The sequence below is a fragment of the Panthera uncia genome (genome assembly GCF_023721935.1).
Source record: "Panthera uncia isolate 11264 chromosome C1 unlocalized genomic scaffold, Puncia_PCG_1.0 HiC_scaffold_4, whole genome shotgun sequence".
Lineage (NCBI taxonomy): Eukaryota > Metazoa > Chordata > Mammalia > Carnivora > Felidae > Panthera > Panthera uncia.
Window position 1 is genome coordinate 104,323,053 of NW_026057585.1, and position 12,259 is coordinate 104,335,311.

Sequence of the window (12,259 nt, forward strand, 5' to 3'; positions counted from 1 at the left end):
GCAGAGGGGGCTCATCTCAGCCAGGACGCCCCTCTCCCCACCCTCCTTCATGTCCCTTCTGCTCCTGACAGAGAGAACTGAGAGAACCCACAGGGTCCTTGGCAGCCAGGTGGGTAGGGGACATGGGATGGTCCCCTCAGCGAGGACCTGTGCCGGTGGCCCGCCTGTCCCTCTTACCTGCCCAACAAGGTGGTGTAAGCCCTCTGCCCGGGAAACAACAGTGGTGGCCTGGCAACCGTCTCTGGGCAACAGCCACCCAGTGGCCCAGAGGCAAGCAGGTGGGAGGGGCAGGAGGCCAGGCTCCACGGGGAGCTAGTGGAGGGGGGGCTTTGGTGGGAGGTGGGGTGGGGCTGTGGCTGGAGCAGGGGCCTATGTGCACAGTCCCCACACGGGCCTTGCATCCTTCACGTGATCATCCCTGAGCCTTCTGAAGACCCCCAAACCCACGCCCGGAACCCCAGACCCGACCCCGTAAAGGTTTTCGCGTTCCCTGTCTTACGTGCTCCGTTTCGTCTCCGCTTACCACAGCCTCTCATGTGGTGTCCACCGTCCAGCCACGTGGCCTCGCCACCCTCCAGGGTCTTGTGTGGGTCAAGGGCGTCTCTGCTTAGGGTGCCTTCACTTGCTTCTTGCAGGGCTGGATGGTGTCCCCCCAAATGTGTCCATGTCCGAAGCCCCAGAACCTGCAGATGTGACCTTACTTGGAAAAAGGGTATTTGCAGATGTGATTGAGGGTCTTGAGATGAGATCCTCCTGGATTATCTGGTGGGCCCTAAATCCGATGGCCAGCACCTCATAAGAGGGAGGCAGAGAGAGGAGACCCAGGAGAAGTCACGTGAAGATGGGGGACAGAGGCCGGAGTGGTGTGGCCACAAGCCCAGGGACGCCTGGAGCCACCAGAGGCCGGAGGAGGCAGGACGGACCCTCCCCTGGAGACTTGGGAAGGAGTGCCCCCACCCCCCACCTTGATTTCTGACCTCTGGCCTCCTGAGCTGGGACGGAGTGCATTTCTGTTGCTTCAAGCCCCCCAGTTCGTGGCCCTTGGAGGTTAATATACCCTTTAAACCGCTCCTTACTTTGGGTGTCCTGTGGACAACCCCCCCTGTGGAGAGGCTTCCCTGACCCCATGCCGACGCTGGTGCACTCCCAGGCTCCTCGCCTGCCTGTGCTGGTACTGGGGACTTTCAGGGGTCAGTCCTGCTGGACTGTGGTCTGAGACTTTCTGCCCCAAGGTGGCCGTGGGTCAGCCTGGAGGGTGGAGAGCTCCTGCAGCCAAACCCTTGACCTGAGTGATTAGGGCTAGTGGCCGCCAGCCTGGGCCTGCCGGGGCAGCAGAGGGTGTGGGGGAGTGGGGCCCTGGTTTTTCCCTTGGCCTGAGCACGGAGCCCCCGTACTTGTCTTCCCTCAGGAACCAGTGCGCCCCTCCCCAGTTTACTTCCAGGGGCCCAGACCCCTTGGAGGGCCAGCCCACCACCCTGGGTCCCTGGGAAGGTGGCCCCTTGCCTGCACTGACACAAGAGCTCAAACTGCAAAACCTTGCCTCATAACCCGACAAACTGGATGGTGTGGGTGCCGCCCCAGCCTTTCCCACGGTGGTAATGGCCTGGGGCTGGGCGCGTCACTGTGCCTCTGCAGCCCGGAGCAGGGCAGGAGGATCATTAACTTGCCATCCCCGAGGGGGCAGGTGGGCAGCTGGGGGCCTCTGAGCTGGGGGGTGTGCTGGGGGCAGGAGGCAGTGGCCCAGCCCTACCTCTGGGGCCAGGGAAAGTGGGGAAGAGCCCAAGCGGTGGGTGGGCAGTTGGTGCCTTGTCTGGGGCCAGGCTGTGCTGCCTGGACGCTGGGCCAAAGTTCTCCTGTCGGACTCCATGCAGCCTCCGGTACCTCTGCTTGGTTCCCGCGGGTGTCTGCATGGTCCCCACTTGGTCATCTGATCCCAGAGGCCTTCCTGGGCCGGCTTTACCCACCCCCACCCCCAACCACCACCTTCTCGATTGCTCTGGCTTCTTCAACACTGACAGCCCTCGTAGTTGACGTGTCCTGCTCCCCAGCCTCCTCGCACCTGCTACCCCTTCTCAGGGACGGTCCTCCTCTCCCGGCGTCTAGAACTGTGCAAGTTGGCCACAGGTGCTCAGGAGAGACTTGGTGATGGAAGGAGGGAAGTGGGGGGTGGAGAGGAGGAGGGAGCAGGGAGGGGGCCTCCCCCAGAGCCCCCAGAGGTCCCCTCTTCCTGACTCAGCCTGCAGAGCACTTGAGCAATGTGCAGACCCCAGGACCTACTCGGAATTCTCAGGGGGGAAGAAGGGGCTTTGGGGGGTGCAGCCGTGAGACTGAGGGTGGGATCAGCATCCAGAAGTTTGGTTTTGGGGATAGCTCTAGACAGAGGACATCTCCACGAGCTTCTCAGAGGGGAGCAGCAGGGAGCAGGGTGGGGGCCTGAGAGCAGCTGAAGATTAAGGGCTGCCTGCCCCGATTCAACCCCATGTTGATGGTCTGGCACCTGGAAGCCACTCCTTGACTGCCCAAGCCTCCGAGATGGGCCTGTGGGGACCCGGTGGGGTCCTGAGCGTAGGCCCACAAAGGGAAGCAAAGGTAGCTTGTACCCCCCCGCCCGGCCCCGCCCCTCGTGCTGCCTGGGGTGGGGGACAGTGTGGCCCAGGGAGGTGTCTGGGTGCACTACTGGCCACAGGTGCCCTTCCCTGCTCTGCGTTGGAGGTTTGGGGGTCTGGGGCTGTTTCAGTCTCGTCCTCCTCAGGACCCCCCTGCCTGGCACAGGTGGGGGGGTGGTGAGGGCTCTAGGTGGGGCTCCAGGGGGCTAGCTGGCTACAGCCCCTGGGGGTTCTTCTGGCCCCACGGCAGTGCCAACAGCATGACTTCTGCCTCGCCTGCTCGCAGACCTTGACGGCCCCATCCACCCGTGGACCCGAGATGCACAGAAACCAGCCACCTCCGCACCTCTCACCCTTTATTACAACGATAATCCATTATGGCTGTGTATCCATTTCGACCCCCTGAGGGGTCAGAGGGCTCCCCCGGTCTGGGTCTGGGGTCTGGAGGCTGGGGAAGTCCTGCATGGCCCATGCCCTGTGGGGGACACGAGGGCCCTGGGCCTGGGCAGGTGTGCACTGCCTGGCTCAGGGCCACTAATGGGCCCGTAAAGGACCACGGGCCTCGCCCTCCACCCGGTGTCCCTCCAGGGGCCCCTCCTCCAGCGGTGGTCAGGCCATGGATGAACGGCATTACCAGACAGTATTAGACAATGGAACCCAGATCTAACCGTGTCTGGTAAGACGCCCATCGGCAGGCTGTGGTGCAGGAGGCCTCCAGTCAGCGGCAAACACTTCCAGGATGGCAGTGCCCTGCCCTGAGGAAGCAGTGAGACCCCCGACCATCCTGAGTCTGCAGAGTGGCCCCCAGAAGTCCCGTGACCCAAGGCAGCCCCAGCACGCAGCCCCCCAGGTGCGTGTGCCTGTGGGTGTAGCTACGGAGCGAATGATCTGGTTTCCCTGCACTTGAACGTGAGTATGCTTACTGTGGCACCCTCCCCAGTTCCCTGAACGGCTCTTGGCTGATTAATGAATAACGGTGAGGCCAGGGTCAGACCCCTCCTCCCTCCCTAGAGGCCGGCTGGGGACCCAGTACAGGGTGGGGTTCCCGGGGCCTAGAGAGGCCGCCCCTGTGCAAGTCAGCTGGGCAGGTCCGGAGGCTGGCATCCTGGCTTCAGATCAAAAAGATAAGACAAAGGGCCATCCCGGCCTCGCCGATGGCAGACAATGTTCCCATTCTCGACTGTGACACCGTGGGGGCTGGTTGGGGGAGTGGGAGACTCTGTTCTCGTTGGGAAACAGCACAGAATGTCTACTGCCCTCCGACCGTGGGTTTGGGCCGGGGCACCTGGACACACCGTTGTCCTTCCTGCATCCCTGGTTGACCAAGAGAGTGAGCTCCCCTTTGTAGAGTAAGAGTCCTGGTGTGAGAGAGGCCACCGCCCATGGCTGGCCTCACTTGACTGGGGCCTCTAAGGGTGGGGCCAGCTCCCACAGGACTGGCCATGGTGCCCTAGACAGCCACGGTGGGTGACCCTGTAGGGTGGACAGGAGGGGCTGCGAAGGGAAGGTGGGGGCTGCCTGTTGCCAACTCTGTGCCAGCCAGAAAATGCATTTCCTCAGGCGGCTGCTGACTGGGCCCAGTCTCCACTTCTGCTGACAGGCCTGAGTTCAGCCGCAGCAAACATACAGGGGCAGAGCAGGCGGGGCTGGGTGTGCGGGCCAGGGCCCCGGGACGAGGTTGGTGTCCAGGACATGACAGGTGGCCCTTTTCCGGTCCTAATGTCCCAATCCTCATGGTCTCTCCCCGGGGGTCAGAGCACCCTGAGAACTCAGCTCGGGAGGGAGCCAGGGGTCCCCAGCCTGGGCTCAGTGGTACGGCAGAGGGGTACCAACCTGCAGGCGGGGGCTGCCCTGATGCGCCGGGCTGCCCAGCGGAGACAGGCTGTCTGCCCAGCCCTAAGCCAGCTCTGGGCTCTTGGCCCGTCTTTGGAGTCCAGGAGCTTAGGACGGTGTGTCCTCGGGCCGCTTCCTGGCAGGCAGGCGGTGGGTCACCTTTGAACATCGTTACCAGACAGTGTTAGAGTCAAGCCAAGAAATCCAGCACTGTCCGGTAAGATGCCCACAGAGGCCCAGGTGCGCCTCGGCCCGAGGACAGGGACAGACACCTGGTGCCCACCCGTGGGCAGGCAGGGTCCAGGTGGGAAGGGGTGAGGATCCCTGGGCAGGGAGGCCCGAGGGCTCCTCCCTGCTTTCTCCGGAGCGAGGAGACCTGGGGCTCGAGACCCAGGACCAAGGCTGGAGATGTTGCCAGTCTGCAAGGTGGCCCGCCTGCCCTGGGGCTGTCTCGGGGCCACCCCGAGGCCCAGGCTGGGCCTTTGCCCTTCAGAGCCCTTTGTTGTGGCCCGCTCAGCCCACACCTGCCGGGTGTGGTGGCAGCACCTGCTGGGGTGTTGTGGGTAGGGCCTGATACCTGAGCGTCCTAATCCAGGATCCCTGGGGGGGGGGGGGGGGGGCTCAGTGCAGCTGCAGGACACCTTTCACTCTGGGGGGCCAAGAAGGGGCACTCAGACATGCCTGGGTCCAGGGGAGGGGTCACCTTTCTGCCCCACAGCCCCACCTGGCAGGAGGGGACAGAGGAACTCTGGGTGGGTGGGCCGACTCAGGGTGTCTGTCGGGGAGCTGGGGCCTGCGTGGGGCCTGCGTGGGGCCTGCGTGGGGAAAGGGAGGGGCCTGGGGCTGGGGGAGGGCGGCCCCGTCGCTGCGTGCAGGGCCCCGCCGTCATCATTACCAGGCAGTATTAGAGACCTGACACCATCCAATGCTGCCCAGTAAGATGGCGATGGCCGCCCCCAACTGGGTCTGGGGGCCGCCCCACGGGGGGGTGTGGTCAGCAGCCTGAGGCAGAACCATGTTCGTCCTCGTAGGGCATGGAGGGGGGAAGGGGACCCGGAGGGGTGGGGGCTCAGGAGAGTCCCCGGACATCCCGAGGCCATAGTGCTGTGCAGACACAGGGGAGCCTGTGGGGGGGGGGGGGGGGCGGCGGCGCTGGGCCGCAGCACCTGGAAACACCTAAAGGCCAGGACCACAGGGTGACCTCCTGCCCCGCCAGCCCTGCCCAGCTCGGCGGGGCCATCGACTCTGGACGTGGCCCCAAGGAGGGACAGGGTGTCCCGCCTGCCGGAGGCAAGGACAGAGTGGTCCCAGGGAAAGGTCTGGACATCGGGCCCTGCCCCCTCAGGGTCCGGGTGAAGGTGAGTGCGTCTCAAACCCGAAGGGCTGCTGAGGTTGGACAATGAGCCTCTGTCTCCCAGACGCCGCCCCAATGGCTGTCTCCAGCCCGGCCCCCTGGTGCCCTTGTCAAGGGCACGGAAGGGTGTTGGGACAAGGATGGAGTGGGCCATGGCTCTTGAGGCAGGACAGCATGGGGGGCCCCTCCTCAGCCCCACCCCAGCAAGCAGGGCGGGAATTCCCCAAGGCCCAGGCCCTCCACCTCGCTCACCGGCCAGGTCACAGGTGGGTCTGTCTGCCCGCCCCACTGCTCCTTGGCCCTGGGCTTCTGGCTGCTGCTGGCCGTGAGGTCCGAGGCTGAGACAGCGCTGGGCCTGGAGGAGGGAGCTAGGGGGTAGCCCCGCCCAGCCTGTGCCCAAGTACAGAACGCAGGATGAGCACCCCCACCACCACCCCGTGCCCGTGCGGGCCAGGCCAGTCTTCAGAGTTCAGAGTGGGGTCAAGGAAGAGGACGGCTCTGTGTCTGCACCTGGGGCCCTGCGTGGAACTGAGAGAACCCTGGCCCCCTGCCCTGGGGAGTCTGAGGGGTCCCATCCAACCTCTTGTCCCTTCTCTGTGACGGCTGACACCTGGACCTGGCGAGCGGGCCAGAGCAGCTCCTCAAGTTTTCCGGCACCTTCCACCCACAGAGGCTGTAGAGACGGGGTGTGGGGCCCATGCTGATTCTCCCCAGGCCACCTGCCTGACCACAACAAAGCCTGTCCACCTGCCTAGCCAAGGTTCACCTCGTTCTCCAGAGTTGTCCTCAGGAACAGCCAGCATTTCTCAGAGGGCCTGACGGTGACACAGGCCCAGCACTGGGGGGACAGGTGAGAAGCCTGTCCTCTGCATGGGAAGGCGGCTTCACAGGAGCCCGGACCCTCCGTGTGGCTGTGTCCAGGCTCAGAGGGTGGAGCCCATGGTCAGCCTCTTGCCCTGTGCCCCCGTCACCACCTGCCCCACTCCGGATCCACACCTCACCTTTCCAGGTCTGTCCCACAGACCCTGTAAAATCAGTGTGCTTTAGGGACGCAATTCTACCTCTTTCTGAGCTAGGCGAAACTGTCTCAACTGTGCTTTCAGGGCTGAGTTAAATTTCAGCTCTGCTCTCAGCTGCCAGGCTACAGGGGAAGGCGGTGGGGGCTGGGGGCCCGGTGTCCCTCCCTTGTAGCCAGCCCGCTGTGCACAGACCGGCCTCCCACTGTGTGGCCTCTGGAGCCAGAGCCCGGTGTCCCTAGTGTCCTTGGCCGAGGAGCACCCGAGGCCCTGGAGACCCCACGGGCCCAGAGCTGGCCTGGCGGCAAGCCAGGGGAACAGGCCACCCCAGCTGTCTGCTGCCCACTACTCATCAGCCCTGACACTGTCACCTAGGAGGTGAAGAGGTGCACGGACACAGAGATACATGGACGGAGCCGGGGCAGGCCGGTGGGCAGCAGAGTGCCCCCTCCTAAGTTCCAGGACACAATCCCACACTCTTCCTGAACTCAGAACCTGTAAATCCACAAGGAGAGACCAGCACCTGGCCTTGGCCTCTGAGTGCAGCTCAGCGTGAGGTCGAGATCCCCGACCCCCCTGCGCCCACCCTGCGCCCATCCTGCGCCCCGGGCAGGTCCTACGGGCAGATACGAAAAGTGGAAATAAACCTTCCCTGTTTCAGAGCGACTAAATGGTGCTTTCTCGGCCCCTTGTTGGCAGGGAGTGAAGCCAGCGTTGTGTTCCCAGATGTGGGGTCTGGTTAATCATCACCACTCTGAGCAGGCTCAGCTTGGGAAAATCAAGGAATGAATCGGGAGGCCCAGGGCAGCACCCTCCAGGCTCCTCTTTGCAGAGCGAGTGCCCCACCTGCCCAGCCCTTGGCGGGTCCCACCTGTACAGGCACGGGTGGGGTGGGCGGGGAACGCGATCCCAGCGTGAAAAACTAACTTGCCGGTTAACCTGCCTGACGGGCCTTAATCAACGTTGAGGGCCGCACGGAGAACAAAGCGCTGAAACCCAACCCCGTGTACCGCGCTGGCCAGCGGGGCCCAGAGGCCGCGGGGTGGGGGCGGGGTGGGGGCGGCCGAGCGGGCCTGTCCACACGCAGGGCGTCTCTCCAGTGGCCTCCCGGCCGCCGTTCCCCGCCATGTCCCCGCGCCCACGCTGGCCCGAACCCGAGAACAAACCGGATGCCCCGGGAGCGGGGGTGACTTCTGGGCGGTTTACCTCCTCTCAGATTCACCAAAGACATTCTTACCGACCCGTCTTGCGGACGAGGTATTTGCAAATTACCAAAATGTCGGAAAATTCACGGTAGACCGTGTCCCTGTTTTACATTTGCTTTGCACTTTCATAAACCTGCACTTATTCTGGCTAATTCGGCATGCTGCCAGCTGCTCTGACTCGTAAGCATCTCATCTGGGTTACTAGAAAAAAGCAAAACAAAACCGCCCTATTTTTCCAGATGCTCGGCCTAAGAAGGCCTAACATGCCCCCACTGGATTAATTAGAACGTCGTTTGCCTCTGCCCTACGAGTTTTGTTCATCCAGAACAATGGAACCTATACGATGCCTCAGAGAAAGTTAGCTTTATGTCACATCAATGTTATCACCTCCTAAACTTGAAGACCGTCTAAAAAAGCCAGCGATCTGGACTATAAAAGCTGCTCTCGGGGAGCCACGCGGCAAGTCCAGAGCTGGGTGTGCGCGGCCGAGGTAGCGAGGGCCGTACTTTGCCAGAACGGAGTGTTGGCGTGCCGTGATCGTTGCTACTTTGCATTTAGGGAAGAACCTTTGGAAACGCTTTCCTGCCCTGAGTAATGGTGTCAGGCAGGGGGCCGGCCTACACCTTCTCCAAGGTGCTTCCGGCTTTGTTGGCGCCTCAGACACAGGCGGGTGAGAAAGAGTCTGAATCCAGGCCAGGCTGGCCCTGGCCCCGAGCTCCGACCATCACCAGTGTGGCCTCTGGTAAAGCCAAGCCCTTCCCTTCAAGAGCAAATCCAGAAGCCCATGACCGGGGCTGTGGGTGCCCTTGAGCCCAGGCCCCCAAGTGTTCCTTCCCCACGCCCAGCTCTGGAGGAATAAGGTACCTCAAGAACTGTCACATCAGTGGCCGATTTGCAAGCTTTCCAGAAGGTCCTGTCGCCAGGCGGAAGGCGGGAACGCTTACTGTTGGTGACCCTGAGCTGCGTGCGCCGCCCCCCCCCCCCGCCCCCGTGGGCTAGAAGACACCCACTGCCCGCTGCTCATGCCTGCCGGACCCTGAGCGGCCCTGGCCAGCCCAAGACGGCTCTGAATCCAACACCCAGCGTGCTCGGCCCGAGGGGCCCACCTCCCCAGAGAGGAAGGACTACCCTTCCCCGGGCCTGAGCCCATCAGCCACCGTCGCTCAGAGTGTCCTCTCCGGGTCAGCCACTCAAGGGCCTCTCCCCACGGGCGGGCGGCCTCCTCAGACTCCTCCGCCTCCACCTCCTGCGCTTACCTGCCCCAACAGGTTCTGCGCCTGGAGGAGGAGGGTGGGAGGCCGCTCCCGACCCCAGCCTGGCGGCTAGACCGGCATGTCCGGCACTGTCCCTGCGCCCAGGGCCCCCCGCCTCCCCAGGCCTCAGGACAGACATCAGAGAAGCTTTGGCATAGTCACCCCAAATACCTCTGAGCCTGTGGTGAGCGGCCTGGGTGCCCAGCCTGACCCCAACCGGGATCCAACCTTGGAGCAGCTTAGGAGGCCAGTGAACACTGCCCGCCTCCTGGAAAAAACCAGCTTCCTGCCTCCCTCAGCTGAGGCTCCTCACAAAGGAAAGACTTAAGTTCACACGTGTGCAGGTGGACAGATGGCCTGGTCTTTCGGGAAAGTTTTGAGAGCGACGGGGAACAATGGAGGCTGTGGCCGGGTCCTTCTGCAGCTGTGAAGGGCAGGGCAGGGAAGAGACGGTGGCCCCGGGCTCGCCTTACATGTAGGGCCTCACCCCGCCCCATGCAGGTGCCTGCTCCCTGCCGACCAATCTCTGCTCCTGGCCGCCAACAGGTGTGTCCCCCGGGCTCCCATAGGCCAGGAGGGAGGCAGCGACGTGACGCGGCAGCTGGGCGGGCAGCAGGCCCCCGCACACATTCCTGCCCCCCCCCCTCACCCAGCTCACCCGCCTGCCCGCCCGCCGGGGCCCAGCTTGAACAAAAACCAGGGAGGAGAGCTTCTGCAGGGGCTGCAGTGAAGTGTGCAGGCAGCTGGGAGGCCCAGGGCAGCAGCTACTGTCCTGGCCCCTGGGCACCGCCTTGCCGAGTCCGGGGAGGCGAGGCGAGTGAGGTCACACGCCACACCCTCTGCTCTGCCCCAGGGGTGGCCCTGGCAACGGCCGCATCTCCCATTAACAGAGGGCCGAGCCTGGACCTGCTCCTCTCAGCTCTGGGCCCCCGGCCCCAAGCCGTGGCAGCAACGGCGGGGTCTCCTCTGCCTGAATCTCTCACGATCCCTCCCTTGGGTGCCCCCAGCAATAACCCTAGGGCAGGAGGCCACGGCACGGGGTGGGCGTGGGTCACATAGACTCACATGCTGGTGTCGAGAAGAGGAGCCCTTCTGGAGGGTGGGGGGCTGGTCTGGGGGCTGAGGTCGTGGAAACCCCTGTAAGCCCCAATTTTGGGACCCCCGAGGCTAAGGGATGCAGGACTGCACATTGGGGTTTGCGAGGGTCTGGGGCCACGGCCGCAGGGTGGGGAGGAGCAGGGCCCCGGCCCCGTCTGGGGAGGCGGGTGGAGGGCACTCCCCGCGGAAGGTCCCGCAAGGACACGCAGCCCCACACGTGATTAGCCCCACCAGTGGGGATCCCAAAGGACCCAGCTGTTTTCCAGAGCGAACTCTGGCAACTCCCCTGCAAGCCCCGATCACAAAGGGCCTGTCCCCGGGCTGTCGGCTCCCGGGTGTGCTTCAGCCCAGGGACTGGGCTTTGTGGGGCCTTGTCTTTCTGTCCAGGCTCTGGTCTTTAGACCCAGAGGCTGTCCTCCAGGGGTGGACGTGGCCAGGAGAGTGGCTGCCACAGAGGGCTCCAGAGGGTGCTGTCCCTGCGATGCCACCCTGTTGGCCTCCTGTCCCCACCACGCAGAGGGTCCCAGTGGAGCAACCCAAAATCCCTTGGGGTGGGGCTCCGAGTCCACTGTCCACCCTAGTCCACTCCCCAGCCAAGCTCAGCCTGGCCTTCTGCCCCAAAAGAGCTGTGCTGGTGATGGGGGTATCTGAACCTGCAGGCTCCTCCCTCACACCTCCCGACGGGACAGCCAGGAGCTGGTCTGGTCCCCCTGGCCCCCGGCGCGGCATCTGGAGGCATCAGTGACCTCTGACCCTCTAACCTCCAGCCCCTAGGGCGGTGCTGACTAGGGTGACCCACCAGGCACACCCCTCCTTCGGTTCAGGACTGTGAGGACCCCCACGCCCCCAATGCCCGCTCAGGGTGTCTGTGCTTGTGTGGGGCTGGGGTCAGGATGCACCTGCCAGTGGCGTCCGTGTCTTGGGGGAGACCGAGGCGTCGCCCCCTAACAAACCCAGAGGCGTTTGCTGTCGGAGGGGAGGAGGGGCTGCTCGCTGCTGACCCCCTTCTCGGGCTCACGCCCTGTCCTCCACACGCTACCCGTCCGCTGGTTGCAGGACAGTTTGATGCCTCTGTGGGTAGGAGCCACCTGGCTCTGCCCAGAGATGTTGGGGTCAGGGCTCGCGGGCATGGCGTGGCCAGACTTCAGAAGCTCCCAGGAGGACGAGGGCAGCTGGATGAGGCCCCACTCAGGTTTGGTGTCTGGGACGGCGGGGAAGGAGCCCCCCTGGAGCCGGGGAGGGGGGACAGTCCCCTGAAGAGCGTCGCAGGGAAGAGGGCACCCGGAGTGAGGCAGAAGTGAACCCCCGCCAAGTCGCAGGCCCAGGTGGCGGCCGTCTTTCGCCTTTGTGGCCACTGCAGCGACACCTGGCCTGGTCTGACGACCCTGATCCTATTGCCAGCCGGGCGAGGAGGACACCGGACTTTGCCGTTGATTCCAGCGCTCACACACGCTCAGAGACACCTGGATCACAGTGAACTCTGACTCACGAAGGACCACACAGTTTTCTGCAGGAGGTTGAATAAAGAGCCTGTCCTGGGAGCTGCCCGAGCAGCCCGCCGGCGCCGTGACTGGCCCGGGGCAAGAGCCCTCTGCACACGCTCCTGTCCCGCTCTGGACAAGGGCGCAGCAAGCTCGCTGTCCCGCTGAGAGGCTGCCCGCGCTGGCCGAAGCCGTGTCGCTGAGGGATGCTCCTAGCCCGGCAGCGGAAAGGCCAGGGAAGAGCTGGCCTTTTCCCGAGTGGAGGCCAGCTCCCTAAGCCGAGTGCGGGTGGGTCCAGAGTGGGCAGGTGGGCAGTGGGCTGTGGGCTGCTATGCCGCACGGCCAGCCGGCTCCCGGCCAACGAAACCTACATTGACCGTCCCCGCTGGCTGTCACTTTGAAGAGGAAGGTTC

The 12,259-nt window shown here is 64.1% G+C and overlaps 1 protein-coding gene and 1 long non-coding RNA gene across 6 annotated transcripts in view; one reads left to right on the top strand and one right to left on the bottom strand.

Annotated features, from left to right (window-relative positions):
• Window positions 1-12,053, bottom strand: part of TTLL10 (tubulin tyrosine ligase like 10) — a 28,612-nt gene extending 16,559 nt beyond the window's left edge. For 2 of the 5 annotated variants that reach the window (XM_049618333.1, XM_049618329.1), the window contains exon 1: window positions 92-166. In XM_049618333.1, coding sequence (XP_049474290.1) covers window positions 92-124 — 33 coding nt within the window. In that variant the 5' untranslated portion in view covers window positions 125-166. Of the gene's footprint in view, window positions 1-91; window positions 167-523; window positions 985-4,439; window positions 4,599-6,045; window positions 6,149-9,438; window positions 9,692-11,264 lie in introns of those variants that run through there. The other 3 variants (XM_049618330.1, XM_049618331.1, XM_049618332.1) reach the window with 3 other exon arrangements.
• LOC125913249 (uncharacterized) lies at window positions 6,128-7,469 on the top strand. The gene is made up of 2 exons (XR_007454954.1): window positions 6,128-6,643; window positions 7,185-7,469. It is a non-coding gene; the product is annotated as an uncharacterized LOC125913249 (long non-coding RNA).
• Window positions 12,054-12,259: the final 206 nt, after the last annotated feature.